Source organism: Empidonax traillii, unplaced genomic scaffold (assembly GCF_003031625.1).
Source record: "Empidonax traillii isolate 1590-97213 ecotype Southwest subspecies unplaced genomic scaffold, ASM303162v1 scaffold182:size1009393, whole genome shotgun sequence".
Classification (NCBI taxonomy): domain Eukaryota; kingdom Metazoa; phylum Chordata; class Aves; order Passeriformes; family Tyrannidae; genus Empidonax; species Empidonax traillii.
This window is the reverse complement of record NW_020955375.1, coordinates 120,627-138,661: the sequence shown is the minus strand read 5'-3', so window position 1 is coordinate 138,661 and position 18,035 is coordinate 120,627. Positions and strand designations below refer to the sequence as shown.

Genomic DNA, 18,035 nt, shown 5'->3' with positions numbered 1-18,035 from the left:
TCCTTTTTTAAAGATCAGGATGGCTTGTTGCACCTGGGGGCAGAGCGATGGGGAGGGTTCAGGGCTGTCGGTGTTTCCTTTCCCCACGTCCTTTTGCGAGCCCCAGGGCTGCCGGGGGAGGATGGGAGCAGCAGGGCCACGTCCCCAGCCTTGCTCCTGTCCCCTCTGGAGTCACAGCTGCTGCTCTCTGTGTCCCCTGGGGGACTGAAGGGCACGCTCACCTGAAAGCTGCTCTATGCAAAGGGGAGGGGGTGGCGTTGGGGATTCCTGTTTGAAGAGAGAAAAGGCTTCTTTCCCTGCTCCCCTAGCCCCCAGACTTTGCTCTCCTGGCCTGCTCTTGGTGTGCACAGCCCCCCTGTCCCAGGCCTGGAGTGATCCTGCACCTCCTCGGGGTGTGGGCAGGACCCCTTCCTGTAGGGTGGGCTTTGCTTCCTGTGGGGTGGGAGTTTCTCCCTGCAGAGAGTCAGGCAGCGGGAGGTGGAGGTTCCCCACTGAGTCCCGAGCTCAGCCTGGACCTGGAGAAAGGTCACTCTGCCTTTGGGTGATGTTTGTATCCCCTTTTTGAACCACTCCGGTAAGGCTTTTCCCCTCAGAAGGATCTGTTACAGCCCTGACTCAGCCCCATCTCTGTTTAGGATGGAAGCTGAGGGGCTCCTGAGCCCTGGTCCTCCCATTCCCTGTTCCCCAGTCCCCACTGTTACCCCCCGGGTTTTCAGCTGGCTCTCTGGGCTGGGGCAGCCCTGTGTCTTAATAATCACATGGGCTACCCCAAATCCTTGTGTGGGGAAGCATGACAGCCCCTGTGTGCCCCCTGTGGACGTCCCCAGCCACCAAGGGCTCCACGGGCCGAGCTTGGCACTGTGATTTGGGCTGCACTGGGGGTCTGGGGGGAGAGCACCTTGCTGCTGGGTTCCAGTGAGGGCTTGAGAGCCGCCTTCCTCCGTGGGAGGATGGAAAGGGGGTCGGTGAAACCTGCCCTCTGCTTTCCAGCTGTGGCGGTGAACGTGCCGATGTTGCCTTGGCCTCGGTGGAGTCAGGGGGCTAAAGCTGGGGGGAGCAGAGCACACTGTACTGAACGCTGTATTTTCTAAAGAATAAAGTATTTTTAAAACAGTCTGATGCTCTTTGGAAGTCCCCTGGGTTCCCCAGGTTTGGGCATTTAGCAGCCGTGGGCTCTGGAGCTGGAGAGAAAATTCCTTGGATGTTGGGAGCCAGCAACTCTCACAGCCTGCCTGCCACGGCTGCATCCAGCCCTCACCCCCTCAGGGACATTGGCACTTTAATCCAGGGGTCTGGGTCAACCCTCCAGTGTCTGGCAGGAGTTTTGATGCTGGACCACTCCAGCAATGCCCAGAGCTAGAGCCAGCTGCAGGAGGCAGCATCCCTGCTCAGCTTTCCATTTTTCATGGCTGGTGATGATTTTGCAAGGCTGTGACGCTGCTCCCAGGGCTGTTCTCTTGCCTGGGATAAATTCCTGCTTGGCCATAGGGAAAGAAAGCAGGAGGATGCAGAGCCAAGAGAAGATTTGAGAAGGCAATGGGATCTGCCCACATCCCAGGCTCCCAGCTCTCCCACTCCTCGCCCAGGGCAAGGCAGAGGTTCCCAGGCTCCTGGGTGGGGAGTTGGACCCCACATCTTCCTTGGTGGCAAGTGGCCACCCTGCCAGAGCTCTTCAGCATCTGAAAACAAAAAAACAAACAAACAAAACAGCAGCCCAAATCTTGGAACTCCAGCTGGGCTGTGAGTCCTAAATTTCTGAACAGTGGGTCCTGATGGAGAAGCAGGGAAGCATGCCCTGGCTTGTGACACAGCCTCCCCTCTCCTTGCCCAGAGGATCTTGGCTACAATTTGGATACCTGGGGTTTTTTTTATTTGTTATGGCATCCTGAGCAGGTTTCCCAGGGGAAAGTTTCCCTGTGTGCTGCGCTGGCACAGCCCTGGCCCTCAAGGTGCTCTCCAACCAGCCTGGTGGGGTTTGCATGAGGCTAGGGCTGTGCTGTGTCTCAGATTTACTTTCTGTGCCTGGGATGAGAAAGATGATTTGGAAAGCTGGCTAGAAAACATTTTTAAAAATTAAAAAAAAAAAAAAAAAAAGAACTAACCTTACATCATTTTCCCTTTGGCATGGAGGAGGAGAAAGGAGGAGGAGGAGAGAAGATGCTTCTATGCAGGGAGCAGTCTTGGTGCAGGAGAGCTCTCTCTGCATACAAACACTAATAATCCTGGGCTGACGCCACCAGAGTCGTTTGACAAGCTGATTCATCCTTCTCCTTCAGATCCTGCTCCCCTTCTGTGCTTGGTAATTTTTAAACTTGCCCAAATACTGAGGGGGAGTGAGGGCTGTCCCCCCTTTCCCACCTGCCCCTCATGCTGCCCCCATCCCCCTGCCAGTGCAGGTGACAGCCTCCCTGTGCTAAAGGATGATGGTGCATGGCCAGGGAGAGGTGGGCAGGAGTATTCCAAGGGCTGCAGATACCCATCTGGGCATCCTTTCCTTCCCATCCTATTCCATCCTGTCCTCTATCCTATCCAGCAGCCCGTTCTCCATCTTCCATCCCATCCTGTCCTCTCCTGTCCCCTTCCATCCTGTCTCCTCATCGTGTCCCCTCCCTTTCTGCTGCCCCCCTGCCCGTGCCAATCACACCCCATCCTGCATCCTCACCTGGCAGAGGTGGTATCAAGCCAGGCACAGGCAGCACTGTGCTGCCCACACACACAGCCTGGCTCTGCAGGCCTCCTCCCCCTTGTGCCAGGACGGCTCAAGCCCCTTCATCCTCCTCCTTGCCCATCCCACACTTTCCCGTTTTTTTGCAAGGCTTCCCAGCATTCAGACCAATTCACAGCTCACCCTCTGATAATTTTTGTTAAAAATGAGTAGGACAGAATAGACCAAGTAGGACAGGAGGGGGCCGAAGCAGTGCAGGAGGAGGGGAGCTGAACAACTCGCAGGCTGAGCACCAACATCATGTGTGCTGGGTTTCCTCTGGAAAGTGGGTTACAAAGCCAGTGCTAGCTCCACACCAAGCAATTCCTGAGGGCAATTAAAGCACTCACAAACCTGGCTGCTGCCTCCTGCCCACGTGTCCCTACACCCAGCACACACACGAGGGTTCACGTGGGCATCAGCCTCTCTTGTTCTAAGGTTCGAGTGAAAAGCCTCCTGTGCTGTGTAGCAAAAGCTCTGGGGTTTGAGGTGAGGGCAGTCCTCATTTGGTCAGCAGTGACTTGTGCCACTTGTGCCAGGGGACAAGGCCACCCCATGGTGGAATTTTTCTGTCTGGGCAGGGAGCAGCAGGGCACAGCCAGCTTCAAAAAAGAAGGGGGAGCTGCAGGAGGCTGTGACTGAGCACCCCCACAATGCTCAGGGTTTTTAGGACTCACAGACCTAAATAAATGGGCTCCACAGCAAATGGGCTGCAGAGTAAATGATAGGACCACAATGCTTTTCTGTATGGGATTCCCAAGTGAAAAAGAACAAAACCTCAGAGGAGATAACTCCTTTGGCTTCTGCTCCCCTGAGAGAAGCAGGGGAGCTGCAAAGGAGTTACACCTGGCTGGAAGCTGAATGTGTGAATTGAAAGAATCGACTGGCACCTGGGCCATGAAACCTCAGGTGCCCAAAGGAAAGGGAGATGAGCGCTTGCTCTCTTAAGAGCTTCATGTCCTGCCCAGAATCCTTCCCATTCCTCAAGGAATAGCAGGGAGAGGAGTGTAGGAGCAGCAGGAAGTGAAAGGCTATTAACACAAGGAGGTAAGTATAGCTGGAATCAACCACCCCAGGGCTGTGCAAGACTGGGGGTGTGGGTGCCTAACCTAACCTGGGATGCTGAGGGTTTGGGATCAGTCTGGAGGGTGGCTGGGGCACAGAGCATCCTAAATAACTGGAAGCCTAGCCATGCTGGTGCTGAACTAGCAGTTCTGGGGCAGGGGCTACCTTGTATCAGGCTTTTGGTGTCTTGTGCCAGTGTCTGCCCAGACTACAGTGGTTGGCAGTGAGTCCTCACATGCATCTCCCACCCCAGCCACTGACAGCAGGGCCCAGGACTCATTTGCAGTTCCCTTTGTCAAGAGCTCCCTGCTGCTCTTCCCTGGGGATCCGTAAGTGTAGGTACTGTCCCTCTTTTCCCTCTGCACACCTCACTCTGTGCCTGCCAGAAGTGGGATTTTCTGTATGCTGAGGTGGCCAAAGCAGGCAGCCAAGGGAGGGTCCAGCCACCAGGATGGGCTCCAAAATACCCATTACCAGGCAGGAGCTGCAGGGATCTTGGAGCCCATGGGGCTTTCAAAGCCCTGGTGTGGGAGGCAGAGATAGGCTGGAAGAGGAACCCTGGAAAACGTGAGTGCTGCCAGACTGAGCAGGGATTGAGGGGTGATGTGCTCCAAAACAAATGGGTGCAAGGCACCAGGGATCCTGGAGCTGCAGATTTGGTGGAGGTAATAATGCTCTGGGCTGTGGTAGGAAGAGCACCCCACTGCTGCCTCCTCCCAGCAATGGGGAACACGTGCTCCCACGTGCACTTGGGATGGTTTTACTGCCCCTGTACCACCTGGAATTTCTCCTTTGTGTAAACGGGCTGAGAAATGGAGGAGAGTTTGAGTTTAGGCCTATGCAATGTTCGACTAGATGGATTATTTATGCCCCAGACAAATATTAGCCATGGCTTTATGGCTGCATTCTTGCTTCCTCACTCTGCCACTGCCATTGTCCGACTATAAACATATTTTACCCATTACTTCCTCTATTATTTTTCCAGGAACTAAACTAAAGCTTACATAATTTATCCCTACTTATGCAACCCACAATTCAAATTTTATTTGCCGGAAAACAATATGTGTTTATTTTTTCATTCTTTGTCTTTTTCACAGGGGGAAATTTATCCTTTCTGTGTGTCATTAGGTTTGTCTTTCTTTTGCAGTTAACTGATGGACTTCTGCTGGCCTCTTGCTACACCCTGGTTCTGCTTTCACACTCCTGCTTGCCAGCACCAGTGCTAAAGGTAATTTGTCACAAGTGATGTTAAGGGGTGTGGAGGTATCGGCTGCCACGTGCTGAGGTTAGTCGTGCTCATGTCATTTCAGAGGTTGCCAGCTTTGAATTCTTGGGGTTCTCTCCTGTGATTAATTTGGAGTAACTTCTGAGATTTCTAGGAGTCGGTACCTTTCTGTGTCTTATTTCTTCTCGGTGGTACGAAGTGTTGAGTAGCAGTTATAAAAACTAGGAGTTAAAACTGGGCTTGTTAAGTGGTTTGTAAAATGCACTGGTCCAATCCTGAGAGCTTGCAGTGAGGAAACTAGAAATTCAAGTAACCTGGTACTGTCAGAGGAGGGCTCTATGTGAGTCAACATGTCATGTTATCTCCCACACACGCATTGATTGCTTACAGCTGTTCACTGACTGTTGCCAGAGCTTGGAATGACATTGTAGGCACGTTATGGTGCTGGGGACATTGTCCTAGGAGAGGTGGACGTAGGATCTGTGGCTTTTTAACTCATATCTCAAGTTAGTCTTGTAATATAACCTCATAGATGATGAGAGCTGTAAGGGAGGTGCATGTTCGTTGAGTCTTAGACCACCAATTGCTCATGGCAAGGCAAGGTCAGGTGGGTCACATCCTCCTACCTCCAGAACCTGCAAGTGGCTGGCAAAGGGCTTTTTGAATGTAGCTTGTCTGCTTGGGAAGTCAAATGTTTTATAAGAGCTCTTCTGAGAACAGCAGTGTGCTTCAGCAGGTTCTTAAACAACCGGTGACTTGCAGTTGATAGAACTGGTGGACTGTAAATTAGGCTTCTATCTCTCCACCACTTGGCTATTTGTGATACTATAATGGATCCCTGAAGGGAGGGAGCTTCACAACACACCTGTGAGGGTGCCAGCAGCAGGCAGTGCCAGGTTGGCTTGTTACATCCAGAGAACAAGAATACCTGAACGGAGTAACTGGTCAGGGACTTGTGAAAGCCACTGTAGCAGTTACTGGACATGCCTGGACATGAAGGAAGCAGTTTAATGCTCTGCTCTGACTTCATGCCAATATTGACCTGAGTACTTGTGTACACCACAGAAATACTTCCTCCTGTTCAAAGCCTGCCCTTGCTATTCATGGAAGCATGAAATAGGGTGGCAATTAGGCATAACGGGCCTAAGTTTTCAGAGAGGTTGCAAAGGCAGGACTGATGTTCTCTTAAAATTACTTCTGTAAAGAGACCTGAATTATTAATTATTTGCTGACAATCAGTTTTTACACCAAAGTTTCCCTCTGAGGGCCCTGGAGAGCAGCCCATGCCGCATCTACCACCCCACCACCTTGGTTTTGTAATGGTCAGGGAGTCAGAAAATACCACTTATTAAATCCCACCAGCAGCTTTTTCTTCTTAGTAGTGGACATTAGAGGGGGAATACTTGTGCACAAAGCTACAAAGGAAGAATGTGGTAGTAGATGGAAACAGCATCTAGCAGAACCCATTCTAAATGTCTGCCTGCTTCCCAAAAAAATAGGTGCAAGCTGCTTATGCAGCACTTCTGAAGTGATACACTCCAGGTTTTAGTGTGCATGTAGCACTATACCTGCATATTTTCAAAAGCCTGCAGGGAGAAGCTCCCAAGGAGCTATTTTCTCCTTTCATAATAAATAAACCCATCCCAGGAAGCACTAGTGAAGCTCTTTGGGCACAGCCATTGAAGAGGCAGTAGATCAGCTGAGGGGCATTAAGCTGTAGAGCAGTTTTATTCCATCAAATGCCCTCCCACTCATTGGCACTTCAGTTCCATTTATGGAAGGTACACAGAGAAGCAAACAAAAACACAATTGGGCATCAGTGCTCTAGAAATTTATTTTCAGAGCTTAGTGCTTCAACTACAATTAAAATACTTGCGCAATTAAAAAATGCTACTGACTTGATACTAGAACTAGACAAGAATATAGCTAACACTGTTACTTTTATGCACTGACAGATACTAGTTTGCTCATGCCACTGAAGTAGGCTCTTTCCCGTTCACTCATCACTTCAAAGTGTAGGGGTCTTCTACAGAAGTTGCATTCAGCTGATGAGTGTGGTTTCAGCTCCAGACCAACATCCTTCCATGTAGCCAGCAGTTTTTCTGTTAAGAAAAGTTCACCAAAATCAAAGCTTAAGAGAGTGGATCGCTTTAGAGAAGCAGCAGACGAGAAGTGTCAGCATACTTATTCTCCTAGCAAGTGAGGAGAGATAATAGGATTTCACTCTGACACAATTTACCTCTTGAGACAACTCGGCTGCAACTAAGTCTCAGCTATCCTCACACCACCTTGCCTGACAGGATCAAGGAGGAGCTACTTTCCCTGGACAGATCCATGTTTAAGACAAGCTAACAGCTCAGCTGGAACAGCAGACTTCTCTGGGCTCCACGTAAAACGTGAAGATTGGTTTGGACAATGCCTGAGCAGAGCCCTGGCGGGAGTGGCTGTGACAGAACCAGCTGGGTATAGGTCTGCACTGGCTTTGCACACTCTATTCTAGGTCACAGTGCACCACCCTGCACGTGTCGCGCTCGAAGCAGTTCAAGTGCAGAAGTACCTGCTCCTGTGCTGCAGTGGAAAGACATCCAGATTTAGATGTCCAGGTGGTGACACCTAAAACTTAGGTGCTTTCCAGTCTCACAGTACAAAGACTGCACAGACAGGCCAGTATCTTCCCTGCACTGATGCAGGAGCCCACTCACCGATAAAGTAGCTCATCATCTGAGGGGTGTGGTGAGGCGTAGGGGCGATCCGGAGCAGCTCCTCCCCACGGGGCACCGTCGGGTAGTTGATGGCTTGGACGTAGATGCTGTGCTGGCTCATCAGCTTGTCGCAGATCTCTGTATTTTTAGCAGCATCTGCAACCTAAAGTCCAAAATTTTAAGTCACAAGATCAACCGACAGATGCAAGGAGGCAGAGCCATCAGGCCAACTTAAGTAGCTAGAAGAATCCAATAGGACTGGTCTCCCCTTTGCCACTGTAAATAACATGTATGTCAAAGAGAAGGACTAAAGCCTGTGCTGTAGCGCTCTCTGGGCATAAGCACATCACTGCAGCCCAGGCAGGTAGCTGTTCATACCCTAAATCTTGTATTTAATGGCTTGATATCAATTTCCCTGGTTTCTGTACACTGTTAGTTTGTGGGTTTCACACAATTTCTCACTCTGCTTTACAACATTTACAGCAGGCTGGCTCAGCTTAAGCCAGACTGCTGGTGCTTCACTTCGAATACTAAGCTGAGTTTGAGCTTTGTGAAGGGAGTAACTAATACCTGGAAGTGCAGTGTGATCATGGAGAGCAAAATGGGTGCCAGTCCTGTGTCAGCAGTATCCTAAATACTCACCCTGATGGGGATGATGTGACTGGGGCAGTGCACCACAGGGAGCCCCGCATCCATCAGCATCTGTCGCATGAGCTTCACATTCCGTTGGTGCTGGCGCCTCAGAACCTGCCCCTCTGGGCTCTTCAGGGTCCGGACAGACTCCAGGGCACCAGCCAAGAGCATGGGTGGCAGGGATGTCGTGAAAATGAAGCCAGCGGCGTACGAACGAACGGTGTCTATCAGAGAACTTGTACTGGAGATGTATCCTCCTACACATCCAAATGCCTTGCCTGAAGATAAAAAAAAAAAAAAAAAAAAAGAGCAACCAAAAACTTATTTTTTCTACCCATTAGAATGGCTTGAAGTTTACAAGATTACAGCCTTTCACTTGAAGGAATGAGTTATTTTGACCAGATGCAGTCATGGCAGGCAACAATTCCAGCCCCCTCTGCTAATCTTGTATTTACTCAGCACATGGTACAGCTTTGTTTTTAAGCCAATCTTGATAACCTGGATCTAGTTACTACGCAGTAAGGACAGTTCAAGACTGTCTCAAATACTCAAATTTTGATTTGGGGGAAGACTTTATAAGTCCTATCATCAAGCAGATACTTCAACAGTGACCCCAAGTGATCAACACTAAGTCTCTCAGCAGATTTAAAATAATCTGTTCCAGGGATGCTACAAATAGCCCATGCTCCTAAGGAGCACAGAAGGCTGTTACTGTGATTGTGTAGTTGATACCAGTCCCCCTTTCCCAATGTTTAGATAGCAGAACACAGGCACAGACAGAACTAGGGTGACTGCTGAATGCTTCTGTTCTTGTTAGGCTGTAACCCAAGTTTAAGTTCCAAAGCTATGAACTTTCCTAGTAAATTTTGTTTACGTTTTGAAAGCTGTTTAAATAACCTTCCCATTTGCAGCAGTAAACTAACTCCTGAGTCTGCATTCTACTCAGATAATAGCAGTTTCTTCGTTTCTTGCCAAATCTCTTTACATAACCCCCCATCTCAGATTTCTAGATTAGGAGCACTCCATTTCACATAAAGGAACTAAGTACTACTAAATATAGAGAAACTACTCTACTAGCATTCTCACCTGAATTTATTCTTGAGTTGTATAACACGGCACTGGAGGACTTTTTGCTAGCTTGCTTAAGGTACCATTGTTTGGGGTTTTTCTCTGCTTTGTAAAACAGTCTAAGTAGCTTAACAGCAGCTTTTCAAACTGTGGGGCAAACTCAAATCCTTTGGGCTTTTTGAAAAAACCCTACCCCCAAGAGCCCTTAACAAGTTCATTTGAGTAGACAGATTTTGAGTTAACCCACTTAATTTGGCTGCTCAGAAGCTTTGGTGCTTTAGCTCCTGTGGAAGTGCCAGGCCATGCATACCAAGTGTTCCAGAGATGATGTCCATCTTGTGCATGACTCCATCCCGGTCTCCTATGCCACCACCTCGAGCTCCATACAGCCCCACAGCGTGCACTTCATCCACGAAAGTGATGGCCCCGTGCTCGTGGGCCACATCACACAGCTCTTCCAGAGGACAGACTGCACCTAGGAACCAAAGCAGCAACTGGCAGTTTAGGATTCCCTGTATGCAGCTTGGACAAGCACCAGAACTACCCCTAAACAACCCTTGTAGCACTGTACACTTTTAGACCTAAAATACAGATGATTGGAAGATGAACTGGAAGGAGAGAGGAAGCTTTCATGTCAACTTACCATCCATCGAGTGAACAGTTTCAAATGCAACAATTTTAGGGGTGGATGGATCAGATTTCTTCAATAGTTCTCGAAGATGGTTGACATCGTTATGGCGAAATATATGTTTTGGCACCCTGCTGTTACGGATCCCCTGGATCATGGAGGCATGGTTTCCAGAGTCAGAGTAGATCTCACAGCCTGAGGAAACAGCCCAGTTACACTTTTCAGTATATAGAAAAGAGTACCTGATTCCCAGCATTGTTTTATGTATGTGAGGCGTTCAGGGTAGCACGTTCTTGGGAGTAATGCTCTCCATCAAAAGAGCAAGCTACAGATCATGAAGCAAGAATAATATTTAAGGTTTATTTCAGGTGTTCAAACTAAGATAAATTAGAGCTTAAGGAAATACAGATTTTCAAGTCCTCAATACTTTTATGTAACTCTTACAACTTCCAAATTCCTGCTGTCATATTTTCAGGTAGAGTTTAACTGCAAGAGCAGAACACTCTCTGCTTGTCTAATTCCTCCAGCAGTTCCCAGCTCCTACATGTCAATCTCAGTAGGTTGGTACTAAGATTTGTGTTGAACACAACTTGAACATGGCATTAGAAGCGGCACCCAACCATACTTTGCTGAGGGATTAGGATGAATCTTCACTTTGGACAGCTATTTGTAAAACATACTCCCGACAGCTTAGGGCAAGGCTGTGTATTTTTGGGGTAACAGAGGTGCAGTTTGAGATCTCACCTGGCAGCATTTTAGCTAGAGTGAAGAGAGTGGAGTCATTGGCTACAAAGCAAGATGAGAACAACAGTGCTGCATCTTTTCCATGAAGGTCAGCTAGTTCTTTTTCCAAGTCGACATGAAATTTACTTGTTCCTGAAATGTTTCTTGTGCCTCCTGCTCCAGCACCATGTTGTTTCAGTGTATCCCTAAAGAGGGCCCAAAAAGAGGCATTAGCATTGCTCTGTGACACAGAGAGGAATAAAGGATCATTGCTGAAAACATTCTAGTACATAATCAGGGTTATACTGAAAAGGAACTGGGTACAAAAAGCACTGTTAGGTCTTTGAGCAACTTGCACAACTCAGGAATCCGTTAAGGTAAGAAATGAGTGCCCAAGTACTGCTGCAATATACAGTCCAGCTTATCTGGTAACGTTTGGGGGCTTCTAAGGAAAATCCAAGGAGCAGAATCAGTGACCAACGGGTACAATGCAGCCCTGGAGCTAAACACTAAGTTACCTATCCCAGCTCAAGAGAAGAGTGCATGCTTAACTGCATACCAAGAATCATACCAGAAGCAGCTTATGTAGCACGGTACAGAAATCAGCTCTTCAGAAGCTTTCCTGCAAAAGCTTCTGCAGGGCCATATAGCTTGAAACTGCCTCTTAAAAACACGGCACTACTCACATAACTGCTCCACAGACACGAGGGTGACGGCTCATGCCCAGGTAATCATTGCTGCACCAGACAGACACCTCTTTCTTGGTGATCAGGGAGTCAGTGTAGTCATCTGCCATGGGGAAGATCTGCGCCTTCCGGTTCACGGTTTTGAACACTCGGTAGGTGTGATCCTTCTTCTTCTCATCTATCTTCTTCTCAAAGAACTGATCGTACTGGAAGGTGGACACAGCTGAAAGGAGACAGAGACTTCTTAAGCACACAGGAAATAATCACAACGGACCAGGCCCTGTGGGGGTTTTGCCCGACATTCTTACATTTTGGCAAGTTATCCTGAAGCAGGTGAGAGACACTTTCTGGTCTTTGCTTCAGCATAATATCCTTAAACTTCTTGAGCAAGCCACTCTGCTCTTCTCCCTCAGTCTCAATGCTCCTCACTGGGGAAGTAGTTGGTATTTTGGCAAATTCTGTACCTACAGACATTGTAATAAATTCCAGTGAGCTTAACTGTTTTGAGACAAAATGAAGTAAGTTGAGTTCAGCAAAGCAAACATTTTTAAGTAAGCCTAACTCTTCAATCTTTAGGAAGCACATGCCTAAAACCAGAGGCCTCTGTTAGGATCAACTACTTTATTTGCTTACAAATTTGCACTGGATGAGACAAGAGGATTAGCCTTGCTAATCAATCAAAATACAACATGTAATTTCCTTATAACACATTTGGCTCATCATGACTCAGAAAACCACTGTACATGGCTATAGCATTTATCTGAAAGGGTTGGTACACACCTAACTGAAGGAAGAGTTCTAGTCAACTCCTTCCTTTCTGTTAGCACAGATTTATTTTTTTTTCTAGTGCCACAGAAAGCAAACAGTAAAGTAAAATAAGCTTCCTGAGACAGGCAGCAAGGCCTTACTGATACTGCTGAAAAGTTCCTTCCTTTGAAGGACAGCCCTTCCGCATCAAGACTGCAAGCCAGCCGACACCCTTTAGTTCCATAAACACAAAAAACCCACCCCAAAACCATCTGCTTGGATTTGTGCTGGTACTTGTCTGATGTCTCGACACAGTTTCTTCCATCTTTGGATATAAAACCTTTGTCTATACCAGTTCTCTCCAGATCTAAGCATCTGCTTTGGGTGCGAGCGCATCAGCTTGATTCACACATCCAGAGCCAGCCAGCACGTCAAAATACATCACACGGTATTCCCACAACAAAATCAACCAGGGAAACCCTGCACACAAGCTCTTTTACCTTCAGTCTCCCATAGTCCTACCTGCACTGTGACAGCGGTGACTGTCAGGCCTGGCAGAGTCCAGAGCCAAGTCAGGCACCAGAAGCTCTGGGAAGGAATCACGGCTTCAGCACACGGAATACGTACCTTTCCTGTCCGCCTGCATTTCCTGCACATCCTCCTGGAGTTCCAGGCTGGCTTTGCAGAAAACGTTGCTGTTCTTGTGATTCATCTGAGCTGCCAGGAATGGGCATTTGGTAGCAGAGGTCTGGCTAGCACTGGTAGAGGGGTGGCCAGTAGGAGGCTGGGCTCCATCTCTATTCTGCTGGGCCACTTCTTTGGCATTTTTGGCCTCTGAGGTGGGAGTAGAGAAGGGAAAACACTTCAGCTTCATCATTTTAATACACCCCGACTTAAGCTTTTCTGTCCATCACCTTTGCAACTAACTTGTCACGACCCATTCACAGCTATTTAACCAAGCATTTACATTTTATTTATACAAGCACAAAATCCCCGTAACACCCAAGGGACATCTGATTTAAGACACTAGATCTAGCACTGTACCCTTTGAGAGGAGAAAAATAAATCTCTTTCGCTCCCAGGGGGAAGATTTAAGGAAAAGACTTAAAGGAAAGACTGGACATAGCACCTAGTGCCCTGGTAGCATTCAGTCATAGGTTGGATTCGATCTCAGAGGGCTTTTCCAGCCTAACTGATAGTGACTTCTCTTTCGAGGAGTTCAGATCCATGCAGCTCCCTCTGCCGCAAGACCCAGTTCCTCCTGAGCGCCAGGGAAAGAACCCCCCAAGGAATGTTCCCGGGTGGGGTGAAGCACCACTGAAGCGTGAGAAACACGGCTGCGAGACAGAGGATCCCGGATCCCCAGCCGGGACGCCCGAACAGGCCAGGGTCTGATTTATGCCACAAATTCAATTAACCGCGGGCATTTAAAGGATTAAGCAACCCCTGCCTCAGCGCTGCCTATTCCAGAAGTTTCCCCCACCCCACCCCGTGCCACACCACGGCGGGGTTATTCTTTTTCCCCCTGGCGGGGGGGTGCCCTCGGGGCGGTACTCACCGCGGCGGCCCGCGGGGGTCTCCTCCTCCGCCTGCTGCCCGCGGGCGGCGGACGTGGCGAGGGCGCGGGCGGCCGGCGGGGCCGCCTCCATCATGCGCGGGCAGTGCTGGGCGTACAGCAGCAGCGACGGCCCGGCCTTCTGCAGGAACGCCTGCGAGACGCGGGCCAGGAACGGGCAGCGCCGCACCACCGCCTCCATTCTCGCTGCTGCCGGAGGTGACGGCGACAGGGACAGGGCACAGGGACACGGCGCGGCGGGGACGCGACACCGGGCGGGGCTCCCGCAGCACCGCCTTTTATAGCCCCGGCGCAGGCGCGGTGCGGCCCCGCCGGCGCAAGCGCGGGGAGGGAGCGGGGGCGGCCCCGCGGGTCGTGCGGGGGGTGCGAGGGTGGTTTTTGGGGTGTCCGGGGGTGGCTTTGGGGGATTCCGTGGGCTTCGTGAGGCGCTGGGGGCGTCCTGAGGACGTGGAGGGACCCCCGGGGGTTTTGAGGGGCTGGGGGCTTCCTGAAGCGATGGGAGGGCCTCCCCGGGAGGGGGGGGAAGCGCTATGAGGGTGCAGGGGAGGCTGAGCCGCTCCCTCGGAGTCGTGAGGGCGCAGAGGGGGCTTGAGTGGCTGCCGGGGGTCTGCGAGGGTTGTGTGTACGCGCTGCTGGGGGTTTTCCTGGCAGCCCCAGGCTATGCAAATGCCTCTTTCCCAGAAGTTTCGGAGTCCCTCGCCCCACGGTCCGTAGGCTGAGGGGTGCGCCTGTTCAGTGGAAAAGGCGAGCTCTGAGTCAGCGGCGTGGGGAAACTCGGCGCTGCTCGGACCATCCCGGTGTTTCCTTCCTAAATGTGCCTCTGTGTCCCTGCGGAGTCCGTGCTAGGGGGCTCGGGGTGCAGCAGCTGGTCTTATTGGTGGTGGTGGGATCCCGAGCCCCTCTCGCTTTGCCTAAAGCCGATGTCAATAACAGCTTTTCTCACAGGGATGCTTAGGCTTCCACCACTGCGTTTTTGCCGCGTTTCGAAGGAAAAAGAACAGCAAGAAATAAAATGGAACCCTTCACCTTCTGGTTTGCAATGGGCATTAAAGTTTAGTTGCTTAAAAGAATTATTGACAGGTGGGTAATGGTAAAAGGAGCTCTCCTTGTGTGTCTGGTCATTCAAACCACAGCACATACTGACTGCTGAAGTGTGGAAAGAATGGAGGAGGGAAAATGATGATGCTTTTTTTTTCCCCCTCATCTTGAGAAACAATTTCACGGAAGACAGGATTTGGGTAAAGAGCTGAGGGCTGTCTCGAGCACTTCGAGGCAAGAGTGGGTTTTGTAACAGGTATGAAGTTTGGAGGAGAGCTTTTTTAAACACTGCTCTTTCTCAATTCTTGCCTTGCATGCAGTCATGTTGTGTAGTTACTAGAAGGTGCTAATATAAAATGATTAGAGAAATACAAAGTCTGCGTGGGACTGTGGCTGCTGAACACAAGTTTGGATATAAAAGGCACTCGGAAAGTATTGGTCAGTATTTACATGTTGCAAACTAGTCTTTAGCCAGTTCCTCTGTCAGAGGGCAGGGGAATGACTAGCAGGGTGTTTTCATGACCCTACTCTCTTCATCACTGACTCACTTAGAGAATACTGGCTGCAGGACATTAACTTTGGGATCTGAGCAAGCTGGTCAGGAGAAAGGCACCCTCAAACACAGTCAAATGGCAGACTCGCTGAGAGCTCCAGCATGTTACCAAGCTCTGAGGTAGAAAGTGGGACAGAGTTCTGCCCTCACAGAGCCCTGAGAAAAGTAGCTGTGACTTTACAAGGCAGGGCATGGGATTTGGGTTTTAGTAAGGCTTTAGCAGGTGTGTTTTAAGCATAGTTCTCTCTTGCTTATTAGAAACTTAAGACGGTGTTATTTAACAAGTGTCGATGCTCGGATCTTAAGCAGCTCATTATTTGTCGGTGTAATGCAGAAACAGCCTCCCATCGGTGGGCATCATTAAAATAGATATATGCTAGTTTTTATTTGTTACGTAAATAAATTATTAAAGTGAGGCTGTGGCCTTTGGCCTGAGCCTGTATAGCAGTTATGATAGCAGGAGTCTAGGTCATTTGGTAATACCCAGGATAGTGTTTCAAATTATTAGTTCAGTTGCTCATGAGGAGGTTTGTTTTCTTCCCCATAACTGGCTCTTGGTTAGTGTTACATGCCTAAGTATTTTGCAAAATAATAGTTAATTAGTGCTTGAAGATTAAAGACACCTGATCTGTGTTTCAGATTACTGCTGTCCCTGTTCCCTCAAACAGTAATATTTGACTCCCTACTCTGAAGCTTTGTATCACATCAGTTACTTTAAAAATTGAGGAAACATGACATTTTACCATGTACATACCTGTCAAGCTTCCTTAGAACACAGAGTTAATTATGTGTCTGGACCTAAGGGATCACTCCTGTGCTCCTTGGGTTAATTGCAGTTTTAACAACAGAAATCAACACCTGTATGCTTGATTTATAGTATGTTGAGACTATTTTTCCTCCTCCCATTTTTTCCTTATTGTTTGTCCATGGTACTTAACTCAGAGGGAACGTGGCTTTTTGTCCTAAGAGGAACCAGAGAAAGGTATTGGGCAAATGTGCTGGCAGAGTGCTGCAACAGGCTGCAGAGCTCATCTGCCTGGACACCTGCAACAGCAGGTTTGATCCCACAAAAATCTGATAATCCTTCTTTATCCAGGTAATCTTTAGTCTGCTGTGTTGCTGGAATTCAGGAAGTTGTGGGTTTGTGTTCAGGAGTGCATGTGAAGCCTGAAACCCGAAGAGCATCTACTTTTTACACAAACATCACTCAAGGCTGGCAGCTGACACACAGCGACCTTGGCTGCGACAAGGAGATCTCCAAATGGAGCAGAACTCTCGGCTTTCCTGTCAGGCTTCCCTACAATCTCTGCCATTAATCAAACACTGCAATTGCACCTCTTTAAAGCTTGATTTTGGTGAATTTATTTAACCTTGTGCGTGACAGGAATTGCGCAGAGCCGAGGAATGACATTTACTTGACCCTCATCTTGGAGGTTTGCTGGAGGAATGTGTCCTTGTCAGTGCACAGAGCTGGCTGGGAGCTCTGGGAGCAACAGAGCAGGGAAAAGTCAGGGGAAAGGGGTGTCTTGTCAACTGCTCTGCCAGTGCCCTCCCTTTGGAAATACTTCTGGAGCTTACGTGTTGAAGGTGAAGTAAATACTAATAAAGCTGCCGTTAATTAAAATTTCTTAGGGCTTCAGTGGATTAATTAAATGGTGTTTAAGGGTGTTAATTGTGGCGATGTATTACTGCCATCCTACAGGGCTCAGGAGGAACTGGCTTGAAGTGCCATGCAAATGCAGATTGAAGTTCTCCTGGCAAACAGCAACAGTGGCAGCCAAGGGGGAACAAGGACCCCATCCTGAGGGACAGAGCAGGCTTAGGCAGCCTGTCTGGAGAGGTGGCAGGCACAGGGGGAGAGGCAGCAGCTGCCTGGGAATACGGGAAGGGCAGAGTAGCATGGAATAAAGGAGGGAAATGGTTTAAGCTGAGGGGGAGCATTGGTGTGAGGACAAATTTATTCTGTTGTCCATGACAGAGTTTTGGTCAGAAGGTGGGTACTTCCTTGCTGTACCTGTGTTTTGGAGCTGGTCCCTGAGGTGTGCACCAGATGGATTCAGCAGAGGAGGCTCGACTGCCTGAAAGGCTCACGTGCTGCAGGGGAAGGGAAGGTTGTCAGCTGCCCTGAGAGCCTCTGTGATTTGTCCATTTCTTTACTGAATAAGTTGCAAGGAGGGGGGAGAAAAAGGTTAACTTCCAGTAGTTTGGGAGGGAAGTGAGAAGTCACAGAAAGTGCTTCCCATACAGAAACTGAAATGGGGAAAAAAAAAAAAATCCCCTGTCACAGGGTCAAGTTGATTTCTGCAATGTCTGTGAAGAGTTGCTGGTGAAGACGGTCTCTTCCCACGTTACTAATTTACCATGTAGGCTCAGGTGTAAGTTACCTTCAATACTTCCCTCCCATCCCTCTTCTCTCAAGCATGTTTTGCCCGGTATTTAAAAATAGAACTTCATTCACAGGTTTGTGGTGTTCATCTGGCCTTGCATTTGTCCACAGGTGGGTCCTTTCATAGGATTTTAATGAATTTTATGCTTTGATAATGATTTTATGCATTTAGATACTTGAGCAGAAAACCGAGTCAGAGCCCCTCTGCACTCAGCCTGTCCGAATGAAAGCCTATAACTGTACTCTAATTAGCAACATCTAATCCCTTTTGCCCACTTCTGAAGTCAGAGCTGTGCATACT

General features: G+C 49.0%; 2 protein-coding genes and 1 long non-coding RNA gene across 4 annotated transcripts in view; 2 read left to right on the top strand and 1 right to left on the bottom strand.

Moving 5' to 3' along the window:
* Nucleotides 1-1,045, top strand: part of TWF2 (twinfilin actin binding protein 2) — a 22,730-nt gene extending 21,685 nt beyond the window's left edge. The window contains exon 9 of the mRNA XM_027886191.1: nucleotides 991-1,045. Within this exon, the coding sequence (XP_027741992.1) occupies nucleotides 991-1,045 (55 nt within the window). The remainder of the gene's footprint in view (nucleotides 1-990) is intronic.
* Nucleotides 1,046-6,858: 5,813 nt separating this feature from the next.
* On the bottom strand, nucleotides 6,859-13,970 carry ALAS1 (5'-aminolevulinate synthase 1). Its single transcript, XM_027886248.1, has 10 exons — nucleotides 13,740-13,970; nucleotides 12,809-13,015; nucleotides 11,743-11,898; nucleotides 11,435-11,657; nucleotides 10,770-10,954; nucleotides 10,041-10,220; nucleotides 9,708-9,872; nucleotides 8,339-8,607; nucleotides 7,697-7,859; nucleotides 6,859-7,096 (listed from the first exon to the last, which is right to left on the bottom strand). The coding sequence occupies exons 1-10, from the start codon at nucleotides 13,936-13,938 to the stop codon at nucleotides 6,936-6,938; spliced, it is 1,908 nt and encodes a 635-aa protein (XP_027742049.1). The 5' UTR covers nucleotides 13,939-13,970; the 3' UTR covers nucleotides 6,859-6,935.
* A 420-nt stretch (nucleotides 13,971-14,390) lies between these two features.
* Nucleotides 14,391-17,477, top strand: LOC114058697. 2 transcript variants are annotated; one of them, XR_003571524.1, is made up of 4 exons: nucleotides 14,391-14,837; nucleotides 15,002-15,012; nucleotides 16,445-16,935; nucleotides 17,051-17,477. It is a non-coding gene; the product is annotated as an uncharacterized LOC114058697 (long non-coding RNA). The 2 variants fall into 2 exon arrangements; XR_003571523.1 differs by lacking the exon at nucleotides 17,051-17,477 and having other exon boundaries at nucleotides 16,445-16,972.
* Nucleotides 17,478-18,035: the final 558 nt, after the last annotated feature.